General features: G+C 34.9%; 1 protein-coding gene across 9 annotated transcripts in view; it reads right to left on the bottom strand.

Annotated features, from left to right (window-relative positions):
- The window catches only part of RGS7 (regulator of G protein signaling 7), a 255,957-nt gene that overhangs the window by 117,559 nt on the left and 111,519 nt on the right, over positions 1-26,879 (bottom strand). For all 9 annotated transcript variants that reach the window (XM_063151557.1, XM_063151561.1, XM_063151559.1 and 6 more), the window contains one exon: positions 12,502-12,598. In XM_063151557.1, coding sequence (XP_063007627.1) covers positions 12,502-12,598 — 97 coding nt within the window. The remainder of the gene's footprint in view (positions 1-12,501; positions 12,599-26,879) is intronic.

Raw genomic sequence — 26,879 nt, 5'->3', positions numbered from 1 at the left:
GATAGTGATACAAATCTTCATTAGCTATGAGACCTAGGGCCATAATATCTTATTTGACAGATCTGTTGATTTGAGAAGAGTTTCAGCTGACTGAGGACACCTACTGCAAATGTTACAACTAATATAGTCAATTTTTCTTTTTGCCATGTATTGCGCCTCATATGCTTTCTGAAGCTAATGCAAAAGTTAGCAACTCTTGCTTTTAATCTGTGTAGTGTCCCTTTTTCTTTCTGTTTGCTATTTTTCTGTAAATAAAATTTCCTGTTTGGATACCTCATTATAAAATTATACAGCATGTACACTGAATAACTGCTTTGCTAAAGCACAAATGACATGTAAATTTTTAAAGCAAATACTTATCTGCATCTGAAAGTAGTCTTAGACAGAAGGTACCAAATTGTTATTCATGAAATTATATTTTATCTTTTTCTCTTATTTCTGGACTTCTTGATCTCTCACTACATCTATCTGCACATCAGGATTCTGTTTTTGAGTAGAGATAGTACAGACAGTTTCTATTTTGGCTTGACTAGTAACAAACTGAGCACAGAGATTCAGCAAATATTGATGTCTCAGTTTGATGGATGGGCCTGAACAGCCGAGCTGTAGAGATGGGACAGAAGAGTATTTCAGATACACTGACCTAGAGATTTTTATCTCATTTTTTATAACAAAGGATCCAAAATTATTTTACACAAACCCCTTAAAGTGGGAGCTTCTTCTCAGACAAACAATTATGACTTGATCTAAAATACATGTAATATATAGAACTAAATTGGCATTTCACTCTCTAACCTCAATATTTATTTTGCTTTCTGTACTGTTGTAAAAGAAATAAAATTGCAAGGAAACTTTATTTTTTAAATTTTCAGCTATCAATCAGTGATTTTTCAATTGAAACCAATTATAATACTACATTTTAAAACACCAGTACATGTGTACTGGAAAAACTTAATTCTTACAAAATGGTAAGATTACTGCAGAGAATAAAGACAATGTCTACACAGACCCTTGTCCTGGATAACCATAATTCAAATAGCCTTTTATAGAACATGAATGTCCTTCAAAACTCACATCATTCAAATGCTAAGACACACTATCCATATAAAATTCTGTTTCTTCCACAAGAAGTTATGACTCATTCCAGGTTTAATAATTTATGTACACTGAGGAAGTCTTTTCCTATCTTCTGACACGTACATGAGTAACCACTGCTCCCAAATAATGCAAACAGTTTCCAAAAAAATGCAATGCTTTTGATCAAAAAGTATAAATCTTAAAAGCACTTTGGAACCTTTAAACAGGTAATGTCTGGTCATGCCATTCCTTCCCAAGTTAAAAAAACTTAACGGTGCCTTCCCCCTTCCCAATGCACTTCCTGTTCAGAAGCCTGTTTCAATTCCTCCCTGTAACTGAGAGCTCACAGGTTCCTTTCCCCTTTCTGAAATCAGGTAGTCCTCCACTCTTCTATTGGGACTTTCCAATTAGTACACTAGTTTGAATTTGTTACTCTACCAATTTATTTGGTTCTACTAAAACACATTTTAAAAGAGTATCTCATGTTCAATTTATTCTCAGTTTTAGCATTTCACTGACAATGGTTTCCCTCTAGCCTCCTAAAATAGCCTGGCTTTCATAGCCTATTAACTGCCCTATAAAGCTTCCTCTGCCTAATACACAATTCCATTTTAATATAGTTGTGTCCATATACACTTGTTCAAATGCTTTTTTAAATTTTGGATCCCATCATTAATGATTAGAAATAAAAAGTTTAAGAATAATCAAAAGTGTAATTATACCAGACTAAATCCAAAACTAACTAGGCAACTTTTGATTAAATATGGCATATCATCCCTTAGAATAATAGGAGGCAAGTTCTACTAATTGTGACTAAATTACAGAAGTCATTTAACCCATTGCAGAGGTAATTTAGAAGCAGTGTCCTAGATCTCAGTGACATCACATGAAATTAAACAACACATTAGACCATCCAATCCATGCATGCTTTACCTTTCTGCTGGTGTGACAGAGCTCAGGACAGCCAGGGCTGAATTGTACCTGCTCAGTACACTGGAGCTGTGTTCCCTGTCCCTCGCACTGCAGTCAAAAGGAGCTATTACCAACAAATGGAGAGAGATGGATGTCCACTTGTTCGGGGGTGATTGTTTTTTCTTCTCAAACGTGAAGAAATGTATTTTTACAAGAGAGGAAAAAAAGTGAGACAAGCTGTACTCTTCTATTTACTTTCAGCAACTGTCCTAGAACAGTAAATTGCTACTATGACCAGTTTTCCACTCATTTTCTGGAAAATAGATTCAATTACTGGCCTTTAAATGGTCTAGAGTTTGGGGACATCATGCTTGCTGGAAGCTTCCTTGTACACATGACACAAAATTAAGATTAGCATCATAAATCCTGCTTGAGCAACATGATGTTCTTTGACACAACCATATTTTCTACCTACTTCCAGTCCAGAGCAACCAACCCATCACTCACACAGAGCATATGGGGTCCCTCTGCAAATGCTGACCATGGTAACCATGTCTTCATGGCTTGTCATATTAGTAGTGATGATAAATTCTTTAGATTATATATCAACGGTTTGAAAAGATGTAAGTAACAGGCAAGGCCTAAATATTTCTGTAAACTATATTTGACCTCTGGTACAAAAGCCAAGGAGATGAGTCATTCCACCTCCACCTTTCATTAAGACAGATTCTGATTTGTCCTATTGAACAGATGCTTGTCTAAGTATGAAAGGAATTGATTTTTTTTTTAAACACCCACTTTAGAATTCAGGTACTAGGAACACAAAAATACTAGTACTCAGAAAACAAGTGAACAGAGAACAAAGGAAGTCTATTTTTCTCTAAAGTGTATGAAATAAATGAGAATTCAACTTGATTACTGATTAAAGCAACTAGAAAAATGAGGACAGGGTAAAAATGTGGGAAGAAAAGCAGAAGGTGGATTTCACGTGATCAAGCCATTAACAGGCAGGTTTGGCTCAATGCCTTTTCTCTATTCACAGCATATTGCCTGGTCTAGAGATACAGCTCAGAAAACAACTGAGCATTTTACTGTACACTTATTAGGATCTGCAACCTTCTTTTCATAATAAGTCCAAAACCTACAAGAAGATGGTCTTGATGAAAAGGCAAAGCATCTGACATATAGACCTAGAGACTGAGTTCTATATGTTTTTAAACTAGTTCCACACTATGGCTGTCTCACTTTTTGTTATAAAATCTCAAAAGGCAAGAATTCTGGTATCAGACAAGCATATGGATGCTGGTATCCATGAGAGCCTTGCATGCACATATTAGGGTAATTGACTCTGAAGAAAAAAGAATGCAAAAAAGTCCCATGTGTCTGCTTCTATACTCAAGCACCACCATGCCTTTTAATAAAAAATATTATCTCACAATATGTCTGCTTGGGGAGGGGAGTTTAATACTAATTTCCCTGCCTTTTCTTTTTTTTTTTTAATATTCTTAATGCTTTCCAATTAGTTTGGCTTCACTAGCCAAGTCTCAGCAATGACTCTGTCCTCCTTCCCACAACCAAGTCATTCTTTTGTGCCATCTACCTGGATTCTGGAGGATTCCTAGGTTTCTGCTCTGTTCCTCAGACACCTCTCTGCCTCAGACACCTGTTTCCCACTGTGGTCTTTGCTATGGAGAGCCACGCAAGGAAGCAGCACCTACTCCAGTGATCTTCCCCAGAAGAGGAAATAAGCAAACCAAGAGCATCCCCACTGAGGTCTTCATCATTTAAGACAAAAAGACACAGATGCTGTGTGGCAAGGCACCCAGCAGGAACGCCAGGCTTTGTGCCTCCAAAGCTGCCAACATCCTCTGGCCTCGGGAACTGCTCAAACTGTGGGGCTGGGATCAGAGAAAACACAGTAACTACAGCCAGCCTACGTGTTGGTTTTGTAACATCAAGGCTTACTCTCCAACTGCATAGACTAGAAAGCAGGTTTTTAAACAATTAACTCAATTATTGACTTTTATTATGAAGCTCAGGAGTAAAATAGGCTTTGTCAAATGTGTGGAGCATTGTAAGCAACATTCATCGTGCATTTGAGCACCCTTATTTCCTGTTATCAAATTGTTCTTGATACCATAATTCCATTTAACATAATTTTGTTAATTTGTAGAAAATTTATTACTATCAATAGACCCTTTATTTGCATAGTGATAGATTGTCAGTCACAGTATGTATGCTTCATGAAGTTACCTTTACTTCCCACAAGGGTGACTTTCTAATTTAATGTGTTTCAGGAATGCAGCTGACAGAAAACAGCAGCAGAACTGCTTCAGTACCATGCAAAACTAGCCTATAGATAACTTCAGCAACAACAGAAATATAAACAATTGCAGTTACTACAATTTATTTCTTGCTTCCTTTTGCAAAGACAAGTCTGCAGTCTTCTGATGCAAGTGCAATGACAATGTCTCTTTCCTCATAGCTGGAACCAACAGAATTAGGGGCTAAATCACAAGTAATCTTGTAAACCCTGCTAACTTGATTTCTTGCATAACGGCCATATTCTCTGGGGAATGATTTTACTTAGTTTGATTATTTTAACTGCTGGCCAACTATACCTATGAGCCTGTAAAAATTGAAGATTGAAATCTGCAAATACAGAACCACTTTCTTTTTGCACAAAGTTCATTTAAATATTTCAATTTACTTTGAAACAACAGATTTAAAGACAATAAGATAGAAAATTATGTACTAAAAAAGTAAAACTGAATTAGAAAGAAATTATGCTCCATAAGTCAAAAAAGGAATCAATGTTAGACATAATTTAAGAGGAAAAGGGGACTATTATTCCAGACACACATGTATCATCATAAAGAGAAAAGGAAATTTGCTTACACTCTATTATACCTAGCAGGATGCCTGTAAATAATATGCTATTTCTGCCTGTACCAGCAGTACTTACCATATGTCTACATTGCCTGCTAAATTATAGTTAATAGTCAGCACGCAACCAAAAACATGCCACCGGACAATAGGGTAAAATGTCACGTAAATTTAAAAATTAGATATTTCTCACCGTGTACTCCAAAATATAATTGCATCAATAATTATTGTGTCTGTTTATAAAACAATTACAGTATCTGCTTAACTACAGCATTGCATGCAGAAATTCCCTGTAACTATTTTATTTCATTCTAACCAACAATATATTCAGTACCCAAACCTGCTAATCCATATTCTCAGCTTTAGAATTACACTGCACTCTGCAAACTGACATTTACAAATCCCACGTACCATTGCAAAGTTTTGATTTTTGGCAAGACTACGGATACCTTTTAGGACTCAAGGGTTATGACCTTAGAGGAGCCAGATTGGTTTTCTTTTCCTTTCGTCCAAGTGGATGTTCCTTCTTGAAATAGTATCCAGAGACTACTTAATAAGAGTACAATGAAACAGATTTCATATTGTGGCAACATTACTAATGCTGAAAGAGGACTTCATTTGTCTTCAGCTACACACTTCCTCTCCCCATTCTTAATATGAGCTGCAAATTTCCCTCCTGTCTCAGAAATTACTGATGGTAGACACAGTACCAACCCTTTCCCCTGAGAAAGCACTTCTCTTCTGCCTCATTCAAATTGCTCTGTGTAAAAATTCTGATGTGATTTAAACATCTTTGCAGTCATAAAAGTACCTCTTAAACATGTGGAGTTAAATAGTTTACTTTGCTCTGTTTCCTAATTAAAACAAATACTTGAAATACACATCCCCAACAAATTCTCACTGATAATTATTCCACTTGTTCTAACCATTGCTATCCAGCATCAGTAATATTCATTTTAAAGAGATTTCCAAGAGACAGCAAGGAAAGAAAACCTTTTTCACAGAACTCCTGAACATATTTCTGTACATTCACTTGTTGTTAGACATAATCTAGCCTTTTCTTCCTACAGGGCTTTGTGCACATAACAGATTTTAGCTAAGCTATCACTACTACAGATGCAGTTTATATCAGCTTAAGAGGGTTTCTGTTAAGCTGATATATTATGCACTGCCTCCATGGACAAATGCAAATGGCATAAATAAGCATTATACTTATGTTTGGATGGGGCTATTTTCTCTGCTTTCTCAAAGTACTATTCATTGTTGCCAATGGAAAACCAGCAGAACACTATTATTAACCAGTGTTAACAACAGAAAAAAAATGGCACGCTACTGAAATTGAAGCTGTAAAAGATTGTGGAATTTCTGATAATTTCAGGTTTATGTGAGGCTGATTCAGGGCTCCCTTTTCATCCCACATTTTCCATGAATGTCACACACCCAGGGTCCAGAGACTGAGTGTCAAGGGTGCCAAAGTAGGTACATTTTTGGCTTTGCTGAATGCAGTAGGTTTTCCCCTGCTCCTCTTAAATTTTCTAATACTTCAAAGCTGCAATCTTGTTCCACTTGAAACAGTGGCAAAATCTTACACACAACGAGATTAGTAAGAAGACGTAGCAAAGGCAGGGAAGTATTTTCATTATGAAACAACATAGTAGGAAAAGGCAGCAAAAAATCTCTATGGCTGATCAACAAGGCCCAGAGCAAATTCTCTGGAAACAGGAGTCTGGGAGGAAGCATGCATTTGGGAAACAAGAGCATTTAATTCAAGCTGCGTGTTTTATGTGGACAAACCTCAAAGATGAACGTTCCTAGCAATTTTCCATCTCACAGTAAGTCAATAGCAACTAAGGTTTTTTGTTTTCCATCACTGCAGGACTTCTATACCTATCTCTTTTGCAAATGTCTATGAAAATAATCTTTTCATATTTTAAAGGAACAGAAATTTATGATGATTGTTTTGCACATAGATTACTTTAAAAGACTTTTTAAATGGGTTTTCAGTATATTTCAGTTTCCTATGACAATTTTGCAAAATTGCCTCGGACTTTTTTATACTTTATTTCCTTCTTTTTAGTAAAGCTCCCAATGGCAATTGCCACTGAATCAAAAAGTAAGCATATTAATAAAATTTTTTGCTATGTTGTTTGGTTAGGAAGAAGTTATAACCTTAAAATTAGTATTTGTTGTTCTGTTTCAAATAACTTCACATTTTGAAAAGCCTTTAATTCCAATAGTAATTTAATAAAGGTCTGATGTTAATACATTCCTTAAAATGAAAATGGAGAGCACAATCATCGTGGAACAGGGTGCCCAGATAAATTTTGGCTGCAGCACCCCTGGAAGTGTTCAAGGTCAGGTTTGATGGGACCCTGGGCAGCAGGATATAGTGGGCTTGTATCCCTGCCCATAGCAGGGACACTGGAACTAGATAATCTTTAAGATCCCTTCCAACCCAAACAATTCTGTTACTCTTATAGGATTACTCTAATTTAATTCTACTAATAAAGATAGTGGAAAGAGTTTTTAATTTCTTTCTGAGGAGCATCCATCTTATTTGATCCCAGCCCACCCCAGCTTGTTCATTCTGCACTTCCCAATGGTAAAGCTGTCACAATCCTGATTTTCTGTAAAATACAAAAGTTCTGTCAAGTTTTAAGCAGCTTAAGATCACCCTCAGTAACCATCCCAGTCACAAGGCCAAGACAGGCAAACAAACAGAAACAGAAGGTGAAGGGATGCAGGCAGCACTCAAAAATCCACTTTGGTTTTCTGTAAGGCATACAAACCACCACTCATTAATCACTTAATTATGTCAATACTTGGAAATGACTGTGTGTCCTATCTTATGGCTCCACTTAGTCAATCTCTTCTACTTATGACTAAAAATCATAAACAAAAAAATATCCACTCTGAAAAGATTATGAACATTTGAATGCAAATCAGTCACTATGAAAAAATTACAAATGCAAGAGACTGGTGGTAGAACTTCAAACAAACTATTCCATTGGGAATAGAGGCTTATTAACTTTTTGTTCTCAAAATTCTGCTTTGAAAAGTGAAACAGTAAACATGGCAAGTTCCTGCCCCAATCTGCTCATCTGAGAGGGCACAGGAGAGGAAATGATCCAGCTTTTGTCCCTGCTGAACTGACAGCAAGCTTTTCATCAAAGCATTTCACTAAGAGTGGAACCTCATCAAGGCAGTGAGCTTGCAGTTTTAACTCTGAAGGCTTGGTTTGCAAGTAATGAGAGGCTCATTCGGAACAAAGAAATCAGTGATGACTCTACCATTAAATCACACTTTAGGAAAATGCAAGAAAAGAGAGATGAAGAAATAGATAGAACAACGATGTAGGAACCTGTCATCAACCCAGCATGGGAGAAACAGAAGTTAAAAACAAAGTCTATAAAATTCAAGACTTGGGATCTGGAAATCCTAGATTGTCCAAAATGGTTCATTTACTCTCAAAAATCTCTCAAAACCAGAAATTCCAAAATCCTTTCATTTACCTATAACACAATAGTACTTTGCTCCAAAGGCACCAGCTGATCAAAGTGTTATGCCTTGTGGTTTTTGCTTCTTGTCAAACCAAGTAGGGCTTTGTATTTCATTTTGTGCTTCAGGTTGGTAATCTCCAGTACTGAAGTGGATAAACATTTCACAGGCAGCACTGAGAAGTCATCAGATGTTACAAACTCATTACTCAACTGGAAAAGATCAAAACTAATGACAGATGAAACTCTCCTATTATTATTCCCCTGAGTCATCCAATCCTCACTGTACTGCTCCTCACTTTTTGCTGCCTGCCTCTGTATAACAAGCAATACTGTTGCAGGTAGCCCCTGTGACTCATTCCTTGGGCTCACCCACCTGTGATTTGTGAGAATGATGAGCGATTATAACACTGCTTTCCTCTGGAGTCTTTCACGACATCTGTCCTGGCTACTGAGACTGCCATTCTGCTTTAAGTTGGATTTTTTTTATGTTCAGAAACATAAATTCTTTAATTTTTTACCAAGCATACTGCTACTGGTAATTAATCATTATATTAATACATTTGCTAATCAAAACGCAAATCTCGTTATTTTCATGATTTCCCAGGTAAAAGGGAAATGAGCATTTTCTGAGATCAAGAAAAACATTTAACAAAAAATGGATGTAATAATAGCAAACGTTTAACAAAAAATAGATGTAATAACTGCAATAATCTTTCTAAAAAATGGGAAAACAAAATATTTATATGGAAAAGATACTATATCAGCTTCACCTACAGGAATGAGAAAAAAACTTAAGACTTCACATGGATCATATTTTCCAGTGAAAGGTAAATTAATGTTTTCATTTTCTCTTTATCCCAGGAGATGTCAAAAACACACCTTTCCACTGATCTCCTTCTCCTATTTTTGTCGGTTCAAGCTGTGACTACATTCCAAGATCAATGAGCCCTGCATCAGAAACGCCCAGTAATAACAAGTATGAGCACGTTTTTCTTGAAAAGTTTTTATTCTCCCTCTGTGTGTATTCTTTAACTCAACTTACATTTCTCAATAATTCTCCCTGCTCCTTAATAAAAATGCTCATGTTCCACATCAAGCTTACACACCACTCAACTGGCACATTCTGCACAGGTTTTATCAGCAAGCTCACCCAAGAATTGCACACTTTAAAGTCCTATGAAGAATCACACTGATATTCCTAATGACCACAAGACATCGCTACATCTTCTTAATGAAATATTCATGTTCTGATTAGCTTATGAAGCTTTCGGCACAAGGACTGGGTAAACCACCCACGCCACCTCACAAAGACTTCCAAAACAAACACTCAACAACTGATTTGTCAGTAAACTCTGAATGATTCCTTCTGCTTCAAAGTGAACAGCAAATCTTTGGCATTTTCTTGTATCTCTCCCTAGCAAAAATATGAATTATATTTTAGAGCTCCTAATCTCTATGATTCATATGTCAGACTCCCTAAATGCATCATTTCAAGCAAGTGTTTTTTAATCCATTTCCAGGTCTAAAGGTGAACCATGGACCAGGAAAATCACCTCCTTTTTATTCTTAATACTCTAATTCATGTTGATAATGAATGCACCTGACAACCTTCATGCAATCACTATTGCTGACCAGTAAGATGTCTATATACATTATCTTATTCACTCCTCCAAAACGTTTCCAAAGCATGATGACAAAAACAGTATGTCCTTCCTTTGTTCATCAAAATGCATAATCATATAGAAGGTGCAAAATCTCCTGCCTACATTTTCCCTTTAAGCCTTGAAAGTTTCAAATTTTTATTTGCTCTCTGTGAATGTATAGAATATATGCAACATAAAGCAAAATGATTCCTCATCTTTTCAAAATTTCACAAAGTGGATTAATCTTTAATTTAGGATTATATTTTTCTGAAGAACAAAAATCTGTATAGTGTATAGGGAAATATCTGTACTTCAAATGTTTCTCACTGTTCATATTTTACTTGTGAAAATATTTCAGGAATGACTCAGTAAATGAGATAGTATGGTTACATCATCCTATTTATTACAATCACAACATTCCATGAAATTCAAATACCACTCCTCAGGCTGATTTTGCTAATGCAGTCGTCTTTAGAGATGGTCAGAAATTCAGCAATAAAAAGGACTGCTCTTTCAACTAGTTCATCACTTGCTCTTTTTAGAAGCAATACTATGAAATGGAAGTACATTAAATAAAGACATATAACAAAACAATGACAACTGTATCACATAAGACCCTATTCCTATGACAATTTATGGACATCCTTAGCTTTTACAAGTTGTTTATAGGACTTGTAGAGTCTTTCCTAAGTACTTGAAGGAATATCATTTCACTGTGGTAGAGTTATCTGTTTTGCTTCTCCCCATTAAGAAAAAAATACCAAACAGTAGAAAGCTCCAGTATTTATGGGGCATAATCCAGGACAGATGGTGCATACAAGACATCTTTTATGCACAGACACACATAACACACACACACACACCCCTATATATAAAATATATGAGCATATAAGTATATATATTTTAACTAAAGAGCATATACTTTGATGCTTTTGAGGGTATTAACAGCACTATAATTTTTTGGTAAATATATTTGCATTATTGTTGTTTTGGCCCTTAGACACTATTCCCATGTTTCCTAGCAATCAACAGCTTTGAGTTAAGCTGATATTTGTTTGCTACATATACAAACTCCTAGCACATTAAATGAAATTAGTGACTTAGGACACAGAGTTGAAGCTTTCAGTTTCCATTCAGGAGAGAGAACTGACAGGAAAGTAGATTAGTTGAACTGAAATGACAGTTATGCTGTTCTGGTGGGAGTTTCAGTCATGTGTAGCAAAAATTACTGGCAGTCCCTGGTATTTGAGACAGAAAATCAGAAAAGAGAAAAAAAATGAACTGTCCTATGATTTTTTTTCCCTCTGAAGCTAATAAAGATAAGGCATCAATAGAAAAGTTGGTACATCAGTAACTGCTATGTAGAACTCAATATATATTCTAACTCAACCTTTAAAAGTATGCCTATTCCAGTTTAAAAAAAAAAAAAAAGACATTTTGGTCAGTCTACTCTGAAATCTATTATACACAAGTTAAGGCAGAGATTAACAATTAATATGAGTTCTTCAATAAGATACCATGCTGCACCAACTCCAGGCAAATAAAGGCCCATTCTCCAGAGGCTATTTTTTGTGCAACTTCCTAAAATCTAAAATTTATTTTCTAAAATCAGGAAGCACTTTTGTTCACTCTTAGGACACTATCCTTCTTTATGGCAGGATTATTCACTAGTAAAAAAATTCCACAGATTGAAAATTAAAATATAGAGTTATTGGTGTTCTAGATTGTAGAAACTTGTATAATACTTTCTGTATAAGGATACACTCCTAAAGATTATGGAAAAATTTGATTAAACAATGGCATCTATTTCAAAGAAACTCAATACTCAGTGGAATATATACCCACATACATAAATGCATAAGTTGTCATAAAATACGTAAATAGCAGAGTAATTACATGCTAATTAATTAATAAATAGATGGATTTTTGTGCCTATGACTGTACTGATCTAAAGCAGCTACTGAGTTTACAGCTGTCGTGCAAATCCCCACAAAGATCTCAGCACTTAGTTTCACAAGCACAGGCACTGAGCTGCAGAAGCAGATTGTGAATATTGTAATAAATGTCACAGCTCCTGATCAGCACCAGTTGCAGAGCGTGGTGATGATTTTTCTTTTGTTCTGCCGCTATGAAATTTCTTATCTTCATGTACTGGCCAACACACTAAACTTACACTTGCTATGGAAGTTGGCTAAAAACCAGACATGACCTGCGATAAAAATATTCCCAGTCTGAGATAATTAACTTTTTGTAGCAAATGAAGTATTCCCTTCACCTACTTTTCAGGACAAAAACATCTCTGTGTAAATCCACTCCAATCTGAGAGAAACATCAGACTTCTATAATTAAACTATTCAAAGGATAAATAATGTCTCCTCCAGATCAGATGACTGAATCTTGACAGTACTTATTTAAAAGCGTTTTTCACTAGAGCATCCCCTTACACAAAATTAAAATAGTATGAAATTCACTTTGATTCTTACCAGAAAAGACACTGGGAATCTTGGAAAGAAAACTTTTCACTGTCCGAATAGGAATCCCATTTTTCTCATCTTGCATGCGGGCTATGACATCTTCCATCTGAAAAGAGAAATAAAAAAAAAAATTAAAAATATAAAGAAAAAATAAATCCATAATTATTTCCTAAAGTAAATCTCCAAGAAATCTAGATCAGTCTCTCAGAATGATATGTCCTCTCTTTCTAGTTCTTTCTTTAATTTATATTCTATAATTTTATTGAACAGGCTAAAACTGCAAGTAATTTATTCATGACAAACAGTAGAAAATATATGTATTCAAGGACTCTTGAGAAATAAACAGCTATGCAGAACAACTTAGCTAAAGTTAGATTTAGTTAAAGTATCTAAAACAACTTTTCAAAGACCATTGTTGGATATTAAACTTCATGTTTTGATTGTTTTAACGGTATTGTACCACACATAAAAGCATATAAAATAGACACATACGGGCTTTTAGGGGACTGATAGAGTACTCAAATAGAATTTTCAAGACAAAGAAGAGCTTTTAACTTCAAAGTTAAATTCCTTCTTTTGTTTTGAGAAGGGGAAAAAATACAACATGTTGTAATTCCTGGAGACAGCAGAGCCAAAAACCTAGCATTCCTTTATAGACAATAATGGAGTAGGTAAAAAAAATATTTTAAATCAATTTTCTGATTTTTTTAATGTATTTATTTTTACATTGGCTCAGTTTTCCAGATCACTTTTTAGGCTAATTTGGACCATACGTTTTATAAATTGTGCCCAACTCAAAGGTCTACTTTCCTATGAACTATGACTGGAAAACTCTTTCACTGGAAAAAGGAGAATATTTAAGTAGAGTCACTGGCTTAAAAGGCCAGTTTTTCCCATTTCATAATTGAAGTTTACAGATTTGATAATTTTCACCTTTCTTTCTTTCTTTGAATATCTAACTTCTCAAAATGTTTAATAAAATTATGATAAAATCATCAATTACAACTATTCTGTCTTTTATCTTAAATAACCAAAATGCTCCATATGAACAACTCTGAGTGACAGGGTCTTTTATACTCTTTTATTATTCAAAGTTTAAAAAATTTTTGTATGTCACTTCTATACCCCTAACAGATTCCCAAAAACTTCATTAAAATTTGTGGCTGGGCTGTACTGTGGAAACAGAATAACAGAAAAAAAATCTGTCATGACCCTTTTTCCTCTAAAGTCCTGATTTGCTAATGTCCCACATCAGCAAATAGCAAACCAGCATTGGGCACAGCTGTGCTTTAATTGGACCAATAAGGGAGTTATGGAGATCCAGGAAAGGGAACAGCATTTGGGGTCTCCATGGGTGTACATAGGAAAAAGAACAAATATCCATACCAAAAAAAAAAGAAAAAAAGAAAACAAAATCATTTAGCAAGACTGCTCATGAAAAAAGCTACTTATACATAGAGTATCTAGAGGTTCCAATGTTCCATGTTTTTATAGATCACATATTAACAACCTAAGGGATACAAATCCAGTGTCATTGTCCAAACCAAAAAGTAAGCACAAAGAGTAGATATTATTAGCAAGGTGTGAAAACTGAGTCTATTGTTCAGAATTAAAAAAGGTGCAAAATGTAACAGAAGAAAAGAACCAATATTCATCTGACATGGTATTTAATTATTTAAATAGAAAAGGCTATTAGTAGAAAATTGTCAAGCATATCTATGCTTGTCAGCCATTGTCTGTGAAATGACATCTGTCCCTACATTTTTTATCCACATAGTAACTGAAGGTTTGTACCAACTCCTTCCAAATTCTGATGGTAAACTGTCTTATTTTGCCCTTAAGTGAATAGGAATTGACTGAAATTCAAGTAAATATTTTTGCTGATCATATTTGGTGATAAATTCCATGCATGCAGAGTAAGCTTGTGAGAACGTTGCTAGAACCACGGAGTGAATAATGTACATTACACTTGGACAAAGTACAGAAAACAATTTGTATATAAGGACACATGCTAAAAGGTAAATTTTCAATATAATAAGGATTGCTACAAACACAGGCCACACTTCTCAAACACAGCATTGCAGGTGGAGAGATACAGTTACTGCTTGCTCAAGAACACATGAGTGCAAATGTTAAATGCCCAGTGCTGTCAGTAGTCAGTCTTTTGAGAGTACATGGAAGAAACTGCTAACTTTTACATGTGCTTTCCTAAACTTTCTTCATGGACAGGATTGAATCTAAATAGCAAAAAATCTAACTCTGGGAGACTGAAGCTCTGGGAGAGTCCTCTGGTTTTGATTAGCAAAGTGAACTCTAGGATGTCTGCACTGCAAAATTACACTTTTATACCCTTTATATCAAGCTCATATTAATGTTCTGTCTGTGCAAAAGGCAGCTCACCCTGCAGCTAGCATTATTGGGAACTGCCTGGATAACTCAGTGAGCAAAGATTACCTCCTAAGTGAGCAGGAATGTTCTGAACACACAACACAACAGCAGTTCACTAATTAGATACAGTTGACCTCTTGCATGGTAATCTAAGAAGTTACTTGTGGTTTGTGGTTATCTTAAATCTTAACATAAGAGCTCTAGAAAATGAAGGGAAATTTAAAAGAAAAAAGTTTAATTTAAAGATTCAAACCTATCCAATCTAATATATGCAGGAGCACAGTTTAACTTTCAAAATATGCAGTTGCTGTTTCTGTTACAGCTGCTTTAAATTCAGCAAATATATAATCTCTTCCACTGAAAACCATCAAACTTAATTATATTTGGGAAGCAGCAGTCAACGCACTCCTCTGTCATTCATCAACAATGACCTAAGACAATGAAAAGGGCAGAATATTTTAATTAGAATGATGAAAGAAAATCTTAATCTAATTTTGCTCAAGAAGCCTAATCTGGGAAACACATGCTGCTGCCTGATATAATAATTTTCCTTCCTGATGTATCATTGTTTGTTTCTGAGTCACCTGACCCAATGGTCAAAAATTAAATAGACGCTTCTTCACTTCACCTCAGAATTGGATTTTTTTTCTATTCACATGCTCTTACCTGGCTAAATCTGTCTGACCCTCATCTTGTAGTGGGATCCTTTTTAATGCTAAACATTCTCAAGTAACACAAATAAACCCACAAATAATTTGTCTCGATCACTCTGCAAATGAAGGTCAATATGCTCGAGAACAGCAAGCTGTAAAAGCATATATTTTAGTTTTTCAGTCATCATTATACATCATTAACTGCGAATGTATAGCTAGAAAGACATTTCAGTGAAGCACAGATCCTACAGAAAGCTTTCTAAATAAATGTCTTCTTCAAAATTTGTGCCATATTTTTACCAGTGAGATAATTTCAACCCTAACAAAAACTCACGAAACTTCTGATGCATAGACAACTCAGAACAAACTTCCAATATTAATATTTAAAGCTTCACTTGTCTCCTTGTGAAGATAATTTGCAGCCTTCATCTTGACACATAAAGACTCTGTGAAATCTATTTCAAAGCCTAACTATGACAACAGTGACAATGCATCTTTTCTAAAGCAAAAAGAAGGCAGATAACAATATCCTGTAATAGAAGGGCTACAGGATACCGGAGTTATTGAACAATGACAACTGAGTTTGCTCTGAACACACTGGGAGCTAGGCATGCCCAACTTACCCCAGGACCAGTGGAGGTCTTGACAACACACCAGGGGCAGTATCTTTTAGCTACTTACAGCTAGGTGAAAGGAATACAGCTCCTAAGAGCAGAATTTTTGTGGTTCCTCAGTGCCACTGTGCCATGTGGTTTGTGGGGTGAAACCCTGATCTTTAAACTTTCAAATCTAAATAATAATTTCATTGCTGCTCATCTGCACATCTTGCAAAAATTATCAACTTGAACCATAATTCAGCATCACCGCATCTTAAGAACTGGTTTTGGTTTGGGTTTTCTTTTTTTCATTAATTCAAACACAGCAAAAGTGAAAATCAAAACCCTTGTTGGCGCAGGAAAAGAGCTTTTTTCTTCCACTAAAATTGAACCTAAATCTACTCCAAATAATGATCACTAGACACAAGAATAGTAGAAAAAGTAATTCATCTGGAAATAAGCTAGTTCAAGAGATATGTAGTAAAAACTCGAAGCCTTGGCCTACTTACACATACACGGATGTGTTAATTTGATTTCTGTCCCTTAAAAATAAATAAATTCTGTGCCAAGAAATTAAGACTATACTCAAGAATACCAAAATGAAATAAGCATAATTTTGTACTTAGTTAGCATACTTTAGAACAGGGATTGCTCTTAGGTTGAGTGTGCTGGGGTCCACCCACACTACAGCTTTCTTCATTTTGCTAAAATCTTTTTTCTCCTTTTACATGAATGCAGGGGTGGAATAGCCCAGTGGAACTAGCTACAAACCTGATCCAAACTTGTTAACAAGTACAAAGAGTCACAATATATTTCCTACAGTATGCAACATGTTTCCTTAGCCATTTTCTCCCCTGTCTACTTTAACACTTCACAGAGTCCAAGGTCATTAGTGCAATTGGCCAGAAGGTTGCAGGAGATTTTCCTCAGCCTGTCCCCTGTGCAGAGATGTACACCAAGCAACATGGGCTGAACAAAACTTGCAGGGTAGGAGACAGATACAAGGTTCCTTACAAAGTAAGGGCCTCTTTTCTTCTGACTGCTTCACTGAAAAGCACAGGTACAGGCAAACTGACTGCCAGATCAAATCAGTAAGGAATAACCTTGGAGGTGGAAATAGAAGGTTAATGGGAGACATTCAGTTTATCCAGTGTATGAGGCAAAGTCACCAAAGTAAAATAAATAAGTTCAGTTTAAGAATGCTGACAACTTCTTTTCTAAATCAAATGTGTAGAAATAAGATGGTTTAGTATCTTCCTGTCAAAGGTTTTAGCATTTTCCATTTAATGCAGAATTGGATTATCTCAACTCTTTATTCCTACTTGGTATGAAAACCAAGTTTAAAATATTCAGAAGTTCAGAAAAGTACATTTAGATTCTTGACTAAAATACAGTGCTGAAAGATGGCTGGAAACATGTAAGACTAACCAAACTGCTAATGACAGTCATGCACAAACTCTCTGAGCTTGCTGATATAAAAGCAGTCAGTCACGAGTTTTCTAAGACAGCAATGTTGCATCTCTGGTCTACCAACACAGGAAACAGCCCTAGGTACTCTCTGATGAACATTAAATTATAGAATAACTTAATTAAAAGAATACAAGAATGACTGGTCGCATTTTCTTCAGAGCCTCTATTTGCTGAAATAATTATTTGACATCATAAAATCAAGTGACAAACCAACACAAAAGGTTCCAATCATATTAAATAGATGCATTGGAGATGGTTTGAAGAGCCTAATTTTCTGCATGTATCTATAATGTACATACACTGGCACTTCGGCCTCATGTTCCTTTCCTTCTGTATATGAAGACACTGGTGTGAGCAAATAATTCAAACTCTGTCCCCAAACAGAATTATCTGTGGAGAGGAGATGATGTTCTGGCTTCATAAGTAGCAAAGATTCAACACAAAGATCTGTTTTCAATCATTATCTTAGGGCTTCATTTGTAGTTGTCAATGTGAATTTGTAATTAAGATTCAAATTTATTTTCCCTAATTACCCATACTGTTTCAGATTCAACATACAGGTAATGTTTCAGACTGGTTGTAAAACAAGAGTGGGTCTATGTATATGAGCCTGTGCTTACATTAATGAATGCAGGGCAAAGCTTTGTCATTTATTAAGAATAATTAGGGCTATTTTGAATTTATTTGAAAATTGACGCCAGTTTTGTGCCATTATTTTTGAGGCCTAATTAAATGAACAGTCCCACCGGGCTTCTCCTTACTATCAACTCTGTATGCTCATCACTGAACTTGCATCAGTAAGATAGGCTCTGCACACTTCACTGATTTAAAACTGTGGGTTAGAATGATAATTTTAAGCATGATCTTGTCTTATTCATGTAACCAAAATGCTGACTCATCAAAACCAGCATTTCGTTTAAAAGGTTCTTGTCGTTTAATACAAACCATACAAGGAGTTCTTGGGCTTTTCAAATACCTACTATAATGCTTTTTGAAAGAAGGACAACTTGAAAGCATACTTTGAGCTCCTGTCACTAACCCGGAACCATGTGGCCCGTTTGGAAACTAAAGCTGTCAGTGATCCCCAGGTACAGATTGAATAAAGGGTAATCTTTGTCAGCAGAAAGTGTACAAGATTGAATGGAAAATCTTGACAATACCACACAGTACATTCTGTAGGTAGTAATTTATGCCAACCAGTAACTATCTTTTCTCCTAAGGACTGCTAGTCTTGAGCTCATGGTTTGATGCATCACTCTTTCTCAGCCGCATACACTGGGTAAACTGAAGATCTCCCAGTGACTTTCTATTTCCTCCATCATTCTACAGTTATTTCTCACTGTTACTTCTTTGGATAAGTTGATCTGAAAACACTTAATACTGCATTCCACTCCTCCACCAAAAAAAAAAAAAAAAAAAAAAAAAAAAAAAATTCCTCATTCTAATTCAGAAAAATAGTCCGAGTTTGCCTGTATCACTGTAATTTTTTTGAGAACTCAACATATCAGAACACTGCCAACAAACCTATAACACTGCAAGGGCTATATGACTATCACTCTTTTCAATTAAATTTTTATCTCACCTAAGAATCCTACATCTGGATATATAAGACATACACTCAGTTTACTGAATGTATATCAACGCTATATAGCTGGACTGCAAAGAGCAGGCTGAAGTAGTTGCTAAAAAAAACCCAACTGGCATTGCAGAAAGATCATATAACTTTGGAGGAATATAGCACACTGATTCAGCTTTGAAATCAAGAAAAGGTTATAGAAAATGCTATACTAAGCCTATGAAAAATCAGGCAGCTGGCAATCCCAGCTCCCTAGCCCTCATGAAAATGCAATTTCAAACAACAAAAAGATATCTTAAGCAAAAAAAGGCTATTTTTTAAATTAATCACTTGCAAAATAGTTCAGATATGATTTTAAATTTTTTCATAGCACTAATACGTCATATTTTTTTTTACCCTGGGCTTTCCTAGCCAAGAAGCATTTCCTATATTTAGTCAAAGTCAGAATCAGATACAGAAAATATAAAATATATGAACTGATGGAAAAACTACTACTTTAACTAAATGGTTCTCATGTTTAAATTCCAGATAGATAAAGAAAAGCATTTCATTTTATTTACCTGGTTTTCGGAACTTAGAAATTATTAATGAGAATTAATTAAAAATGCACATTTCTCAAACCTTGAATGCTATTGTTGCACAAAAAACCCAGAGAGAGCTTACCCAAAGGACTTAAAAAACATATCCAGATGGTAAAAATTCAAAACCACCTAAATCAATGATAATTTTGGAAATTGCATTTCTGCTTTCAGTAAAATAATTATTTCCATCACATGTATGAAATTTTGGTTGGAATGACAGAGGAAAGAGAAGCATTACTATGGACACTTCAGAAGAAAATACGGCTTGATTAAGAAGGTCTTTGTGAAGGACTGTTTTTATTAATAGAGAGATGTCCACAAAAATACTTCATTCAGAATAAAATATGTATTTTTACAGCAGCTAAACTATAAATAATTTTTATTAATCTGTTAGGCCAAGATCTGAGCTTCTAGACTGTGCTACCAGAGATAGAAATAACATTTCTTAGGCAAAATATAAATCTTTAAAAATACAGTCTTTCAAAGCCAGGCTGTTTCCTGGGTTGTATTGATCATTTGTAATACGATGGTCCTGACACTAAAAGTGAAGTCCCCTGTACATTGCAGAAACAGAGAAGTTCAATGGAAACCTGATCTCTGAGATCCCAAATGGACCTTTCAACACGATATTACAAAAGTGGTCAAAATGTTCAATTTTTTTTCCAAAAAAGAAAAAAGTAAAATTTCAAAATTCAACAGCAAAAAATCCACAGTCAAAGCACAGATTCTGGACAGTACACAGGCTGGGATTTAAAAGACGAAAACAGATGCAGACATTTTTGTAGGAGATGGAAAATAATTAAATAAGTTAGCTTATACATATGTAACTCAGATACAAAAGTGAATTCTAGCCAATAGCACATTTTGCCTTCACAAAAAACAGTCACAAAAATATTAGCTATAACACAGTTATGATATATTCATCCACCTAACAAAAAAAGTGATGTTCCTCTGAAGAATACTTAAATTTACTCCAAAATATTGTCATTTAACTCTGAAGTTTGAAAAACAGATTTGTCTTTATCTAAATTGGTACATCTTTCTTATGTGTTCTGCTACTAATGGTTTTAAATCTAAATTTCTCTTGTTGGAATGTCTTTTCCTCACTTGTCAGATGATCCCAAAGATTACAAAGCCACATCACAGCCACAGATCATTTTAGAAGCAGCCGCAGTTGACCAAGAATGAAACCTTTCTTAAAAAGTACAATATCATTATCCTTCCAATACTGATAAGCAAAAAATTATTACAAGAAATGTTTCAAATTACATTGACAGAAATAACATTTTATGATAAATGATAAGTATTTTGGTGATTTCTACATTGCTCTCTGCTCTGTAGTGGGGGAAGACTGAAGGAGGCAAGCTGTCTTTAATATTTCAGCACCTAGAGAACAGAAATACTGTATAAAAACTTCATTTCTAGTCTCTTGGTCCTTGAAATTGCTCTGAGTCATTAAACTCCATTAAATACAGAAGTAAAACTGGTACCATCAAAATAAATTTTTACAAGTGACTATTAAATCATGTGGTTGTAAAAAAAGAGTTCTTAATTGTATTACAGTATGGAAAGCTTTCAGTATCAATTCTATTTGGCATTAAAAAAACAGGCTGCTGATGTAATACAGTAATGTAGCATTATATGACAGATGGACTGGTTTCACAGTAGTCTGTTCACCCTCTGTTACACAACTTACTTGAAAACAAATATTTTATTCTTACCTAATCTGAATAGACAGACAGTTGTGGATGTTCTGGCTATGTCAGTTTTTAAGCATGTTGAATTCACCCATTTTCACTTAAAGAATAATGTAAAAGAAATGAAAACAAATGAAATACTGAACTATTGATCTGCCAAGTGAACAATACAGATAATAATGGATAAAGTCTGCAGAAAAATTGGGAATGTATCATGATTGTGGGGTTTTTTTAAACATCAAGCTGAGTATTGAAATAAATGAACCAGAACACTTTCACCTTTTTTCCATAACAATTTAGCTACCAGCACCCCAAAAACACCAGTACATTTTCCCTCCTTATTAAAAGTCTTATCATTATCTCCCCTTCGAGCCAGCAGAAGCTCCAGGCCTGATCATCTTTTTATTCCTCTTGAGAAGATCACACACACTCTTGTACTAATTTTCATGCTAAAAAGCAAAATTATTTTATTTAGTACTTGCTACTAGCAATGCAGAAATTGTAGTGCAAACTATAGGCTTATGTAAGACAAGCAATGCATACAAATATTAGCCTGCCCTTCAGTGACAAAAATCATGCATTTCTACATGCCAAGCAATATTTTTCATCTCCTATTGACTACAAAAATTAGTCAAGCTTTCCATCCATCAGAACATTAGAATTTAAGAAATATAGGTCATAGGTCTTCTTATTCAGAAAGGAGTAATAAAAAATAATTCTGCATGCGTTTAAAAAGAAAAACATTGGGGTGAATTTATGTGGAAATAAACAGGTTTTTCTGAATTGGTTTTTACAGTTTTAAAATGTATTTTATTTTGATTGTGGAAAAACACACAAACAAAATGTATTTGTATGAAATAAAATTATAAAATTTAATTTAAATAAGGAATGGCATTTCACAAAGAATTCCAAAACTGCTACTATTTGATTTATAATTTCTCAGCATCTCCAGAGTTATACCTGTATAGGATTCTAACGGTAGCAGTCAGACTCTAAGACAAATTTAAAGTCTTATTTTCCTAGAACAGAGGAAATGTTTCTATTCACAAAATAGACATTCACAAAATCCTGACATTCTTCTAAAAATTACTGAAGTCATAGAAAAATAACTTGATTAACATAATGTAGCCCATTGTTTCTTTTAGGAGCCATTTGGAAGAAGAGAGTCAGTAAGAATTTGCATATGGGTTTTTGATTCTACACAATGAATGGGCAAAACAGAAACACAAGTTCCTCATTTACAAATGAAAGCTAAGTTAGCCATACTCTTTGATCAAAGCTTTCCAAGGAGTTTTCTTAAAAGAAATCACTGCTACAGAGCAGTAATGCCAGTCCACACTTGTTTCCATTGTTCACAGTCACCTTACAAACACACAAGCCAAGACCTCTTGGCTTCACCACTTGTAATTAAATTTACCTGATTTCTTTCTCCACCACTGAAAAAGGACATAGTTTGTTCTCAATCCCACTCTAAATTGCTGTATTTTCACAGGGATCCTCTGCCATGCAATGATTTGGGAGCAATCTCAGTAAAGGCTTATTTATCAAAGCACTTAAATTGTTCACAAACATTAAGGATGAAATTTTCTAAGAAAATGGAAGCAACTAAAGACCTAACTCATTAAAAACCAGTGAACTGACATATCAAAAGACAGTGGATGACACAGTGTATATATTCCAGTGCTTTTTGAAATAGGATCCCATTCCAATGTGGCATTTCCCAATTTATATTTTGACTGGTTGCAACATAATTAGGAAAAGCAGAACATTTTATGATAGTTCCTTTGAGTTGTATGCAGAAATTGCATCAGCCCTAGGACTTCACTGGACTTGGACTGAAGGAATTAAGGAAATGTAAAATGACTATGTGTTTTTTTTAATTTTTCTCTGTTTTAAAAACATGAATTTTTCTTATGAATTCATGTTCTATTTTCCCAGAAAAACCAATCATACTTTGGAATAAAGAAAGCAGAAAAGGCTATCTTACCATCAAAACACTAGAGCTTTTGAATTCTCATTATTTAGACACTTAAAAGCAAATCAGGTCTGGATGTTCTGTACTTGTTCAATTTAGTCATAGTTTGACATTTACAGTATCTACATTTTATTTTCCTTTGCAGTCATTTTCCTTTTGATTAGAAACATTCTATGTCTTTATTGTCAAACCACATTTGCGCCACAAAAGAAAGTAGAGCAGCAGTCATTAACAGATTTGAAATATGTGAGCTCTGAGAATTGTGAATACTGGCTGTAAAACCATTTCTTTATTCTATCTGATACATGATTGGGAAAGGAGATAACTTTTGTTATAAACAAGTTTTGGTATTCACATACCACTATATGTATGCAATGAGAATAGAACAACATTAAAATCAGACACACTGTAACTTAAGAACAAAAAAATAAAAATGTATTTGAGTGAATTAAAATTAAAAAACATAAAACCAAAACAAATCAGAATTTAAGCCCACAAATTAATTCGTGGAATTATTTTTTACTCCAGGAAAAAAAATAGGCAAAACACCACAGGAAAGAATCATGGAATGCTATTTTTTGGTCAAACTTTATTCTGCCAGAAGGACAAACTCATTCTAGTTACTTGGTGCAGTGAGCAGCACATATGACATAATGCTCCCTGGAATTTTGAATGCCATAGCCACCTTTCTGTCAGCCTGTCTGTAGGGGTGGACAACACATTCTCAACTCAACCTCAAATCTCTCAACTGATATGTAGTTGGTTAATTTGAATACTTGGAAAAGTCAGAATCTCTGTATTAGTTCCAGTTGGATCTAACTGTTAGCATGAATGGGAACAATTTTCATTAAAAGTTACTTTCAGAACAGAAAAGCTTGATTGCAATAAGGCCATTTCTCACTTGAGAAATCACAAGTCTTTTGAAAGAGATTTTTTTCCATCATAAGTTTATCTGTTTTACCAGTTTAAAGGATAGAAAGTAACCAGGTTTAACAACTGAAGCACAACCTCAGTTAATCCTGTAGCTGTGTTAGGAAACATTTAGAATGACCTGTCTCATACTGCAAATAGATATGAAAAATTGCTGGAAAAAATGAGACTTTTACTAAATAAACCCCCATATTTTCCTATACAGAGTGATTACACTGAAAGTGATCTCCACAGTAATAAATTAAAATATAATACATAGAGGTAGTCTGCAAGCACCTACATCTTCCAAGCAGAAATCAGAGATTCCTGCTTTTGGCTAAAAAGAGGTAATACATTAGACAACTAGTCATTACCTGGAAAAATTAAGGGGCTGTAGATGTTGTGTACAACATCTGTTCATTCTGTCCCTAATTCCGTTCTTTTAAATGGCTTCAGATAAGGTCAGAGAAGAGTAAAATATCCACACAGAGAGAAGATTTCTCTGGCATTTTGAAAAAACAGAACAAGTTACACTTAGCACAGAAATCACTTAATGAGGACTTCAGAATCATTAGTTTTCTTCTCCATTTTGCTACCAACTGACCTTTGGCTATTCACTGTAACTTCCAGTGGCTGAGAAATGTGAAAAACAACTAAGGAAACAAACATTAAATAATAAACTTTCTAAAGTTTTTGCTGTGCTGGAGCATTGTAATGCTAGGTAAAATTAAAGCATACAGACTTTAAAATTGACTGGAGTTTCTTTCTGTTCCAGAAATCTGCAGAGTCCTGACAATTTTTCCCACTCTATGTGTTCTCAGAGACATGAATCAAAGTCTACTGTAGTCAGTGAAGGCATTTCCTTTGATATTTTGGGAATAAATATTAGTAGGTATTGGGCTTCTAAATATTAAGTACTTCATGACTGTCACAGCATATGTATGTCCTCCTTTTCTATCAAAAGCTAAATTTATATATATATATATATAAATTTATAAGGTTCCAAAAATTAAATTAAAGATGTTGCATTCCATACACAAAACCACAAAACTGTATTTCTGTATGGTCCCCCCTTACAACTAATTTAACCTCTTAGATTTTGATGTCTTGAATGCATTTAATATGTAAAACTTAGCTGAGAAGTTCATTATTCTGAAGGAGAATGTTTAGAGACATATTTGTTTACCGTATGCCTCTTTGCTCCATCATTACCTTATCACATCCTGTTGCAGTACATGATGTTGCAGGAGAAACATAAGGAATAACTTGTACACTGAAATAATTTTAAAAGGCTCTTATGTGCTTGACAAAGCAGAAAGAGAGGAGGGAATCACAAGGAGGGCAAAGGAAAGATCCACACTCATTATCTTTTCATCTCCTCTGAAACTGTGTAGATTTGCATTTTAGTTAATGGTCATCATATATACCCTTATCATTTTTTTTCTTTTTATTTTTATTTTTCTATTTATTTTTTTCTAAATTCTAGGAATTTATTTTTTTCCTACATAATCCTACTTAAAGATAATTAGATAGGATCTTTGAAATCTAATACATTCATTCCTAAGCAGTAGTCCATTCTCCATACCAAAGCAGTTGTGGGCATGTCTTAAAAAACCTTGATGCAAAATGGCTTTCCTGGAGATCTTGGAATATTGTATTGGTTTTAGATTTCTTATCAAACCATAGACTTAAAATTCTAAAATTTTTGTTATATTTATGAATCCACACAGTAATCACTTGTACATTTAACTGTACTTTCCAAATAAAATACATGCAAGATATCCCCAGATGTAGAAAGTTCATTAGGAATAATTGTGAGATCAATTTGACCCAAAAAAGGGGGCAGTTATGGTTTACTTTATTTCCTTTTTTATTATGTCAGTTAGGCTCATTATCCTGTGAGACCATCCCCACTGTGTGCTCTAAAGCATCTAAAGGAATGGTATCAAGCAACTGGAAAGTGTGAATCAGAATTTGTTCCACAGTATGCATAGCAAAATTAGGAATCTAGACTTTATTTTAGGATCCAAGTTATTCCAAGGGCTACCTATTCCAAACCAGATCACAAAACTGTAATATTTTATCAAAAGCTCAAAAGCGGCACAGTGCATGTCCTTCGACAGCCCTTAAAAACATAGAAATTAAAAGATAAATCAGGCGCCAAAATATAGAAAGACATGTAGTAATTCCCATAGTTTAAAAATACTGAATATTGTTGCTGGCAAACCAATAGTCCTACAAAATTACTGCGCCATCTCACTCATATCCATAATAAGTTTTCTTCACACTGGTGAAGCAGTAAGCCACACAGCTGAAATCTACCAAAATCCATTCTGCAATCCACAGGAAGCGCAGGGCTGAGCTCTCCCTGGCCCTGCCTGAAGCCTGAGTGGGGCACAGCACCAGGACAGCCCCACGCCAGCCCCTCTGCAGTTCACAGGGAGGCAACTGGGACACTGCAGTGCCCCCAGGGCTGCTCTCAATACCAAACTGCTTTCGCTGCCTTCTCTCTCTTGCATCCTTGCCAAGCACATCCATAAAA

The sequence above is a fragment of the Melospiza melodia genome, chromosome 3 (genome assembly GCF_035770615.1).
Source record: "Melospiza melodia melodia isolate bMelMel2 chromosome 3, bMelMel2.pri, whole genome shotgun sequence".
In the NCBI taxonomy this organism is placed as follows: domain Eukaryota; kingdom Metazoa; phylum Chordata; class Aves; order Passeriformes; family Passerellidae; genus Melospiza; species Melospiza melodia.
Note: the sequence above shows the minus strand (reverse complement) of the source record. Positions and strands in the feature narration are given on the sequence as shown.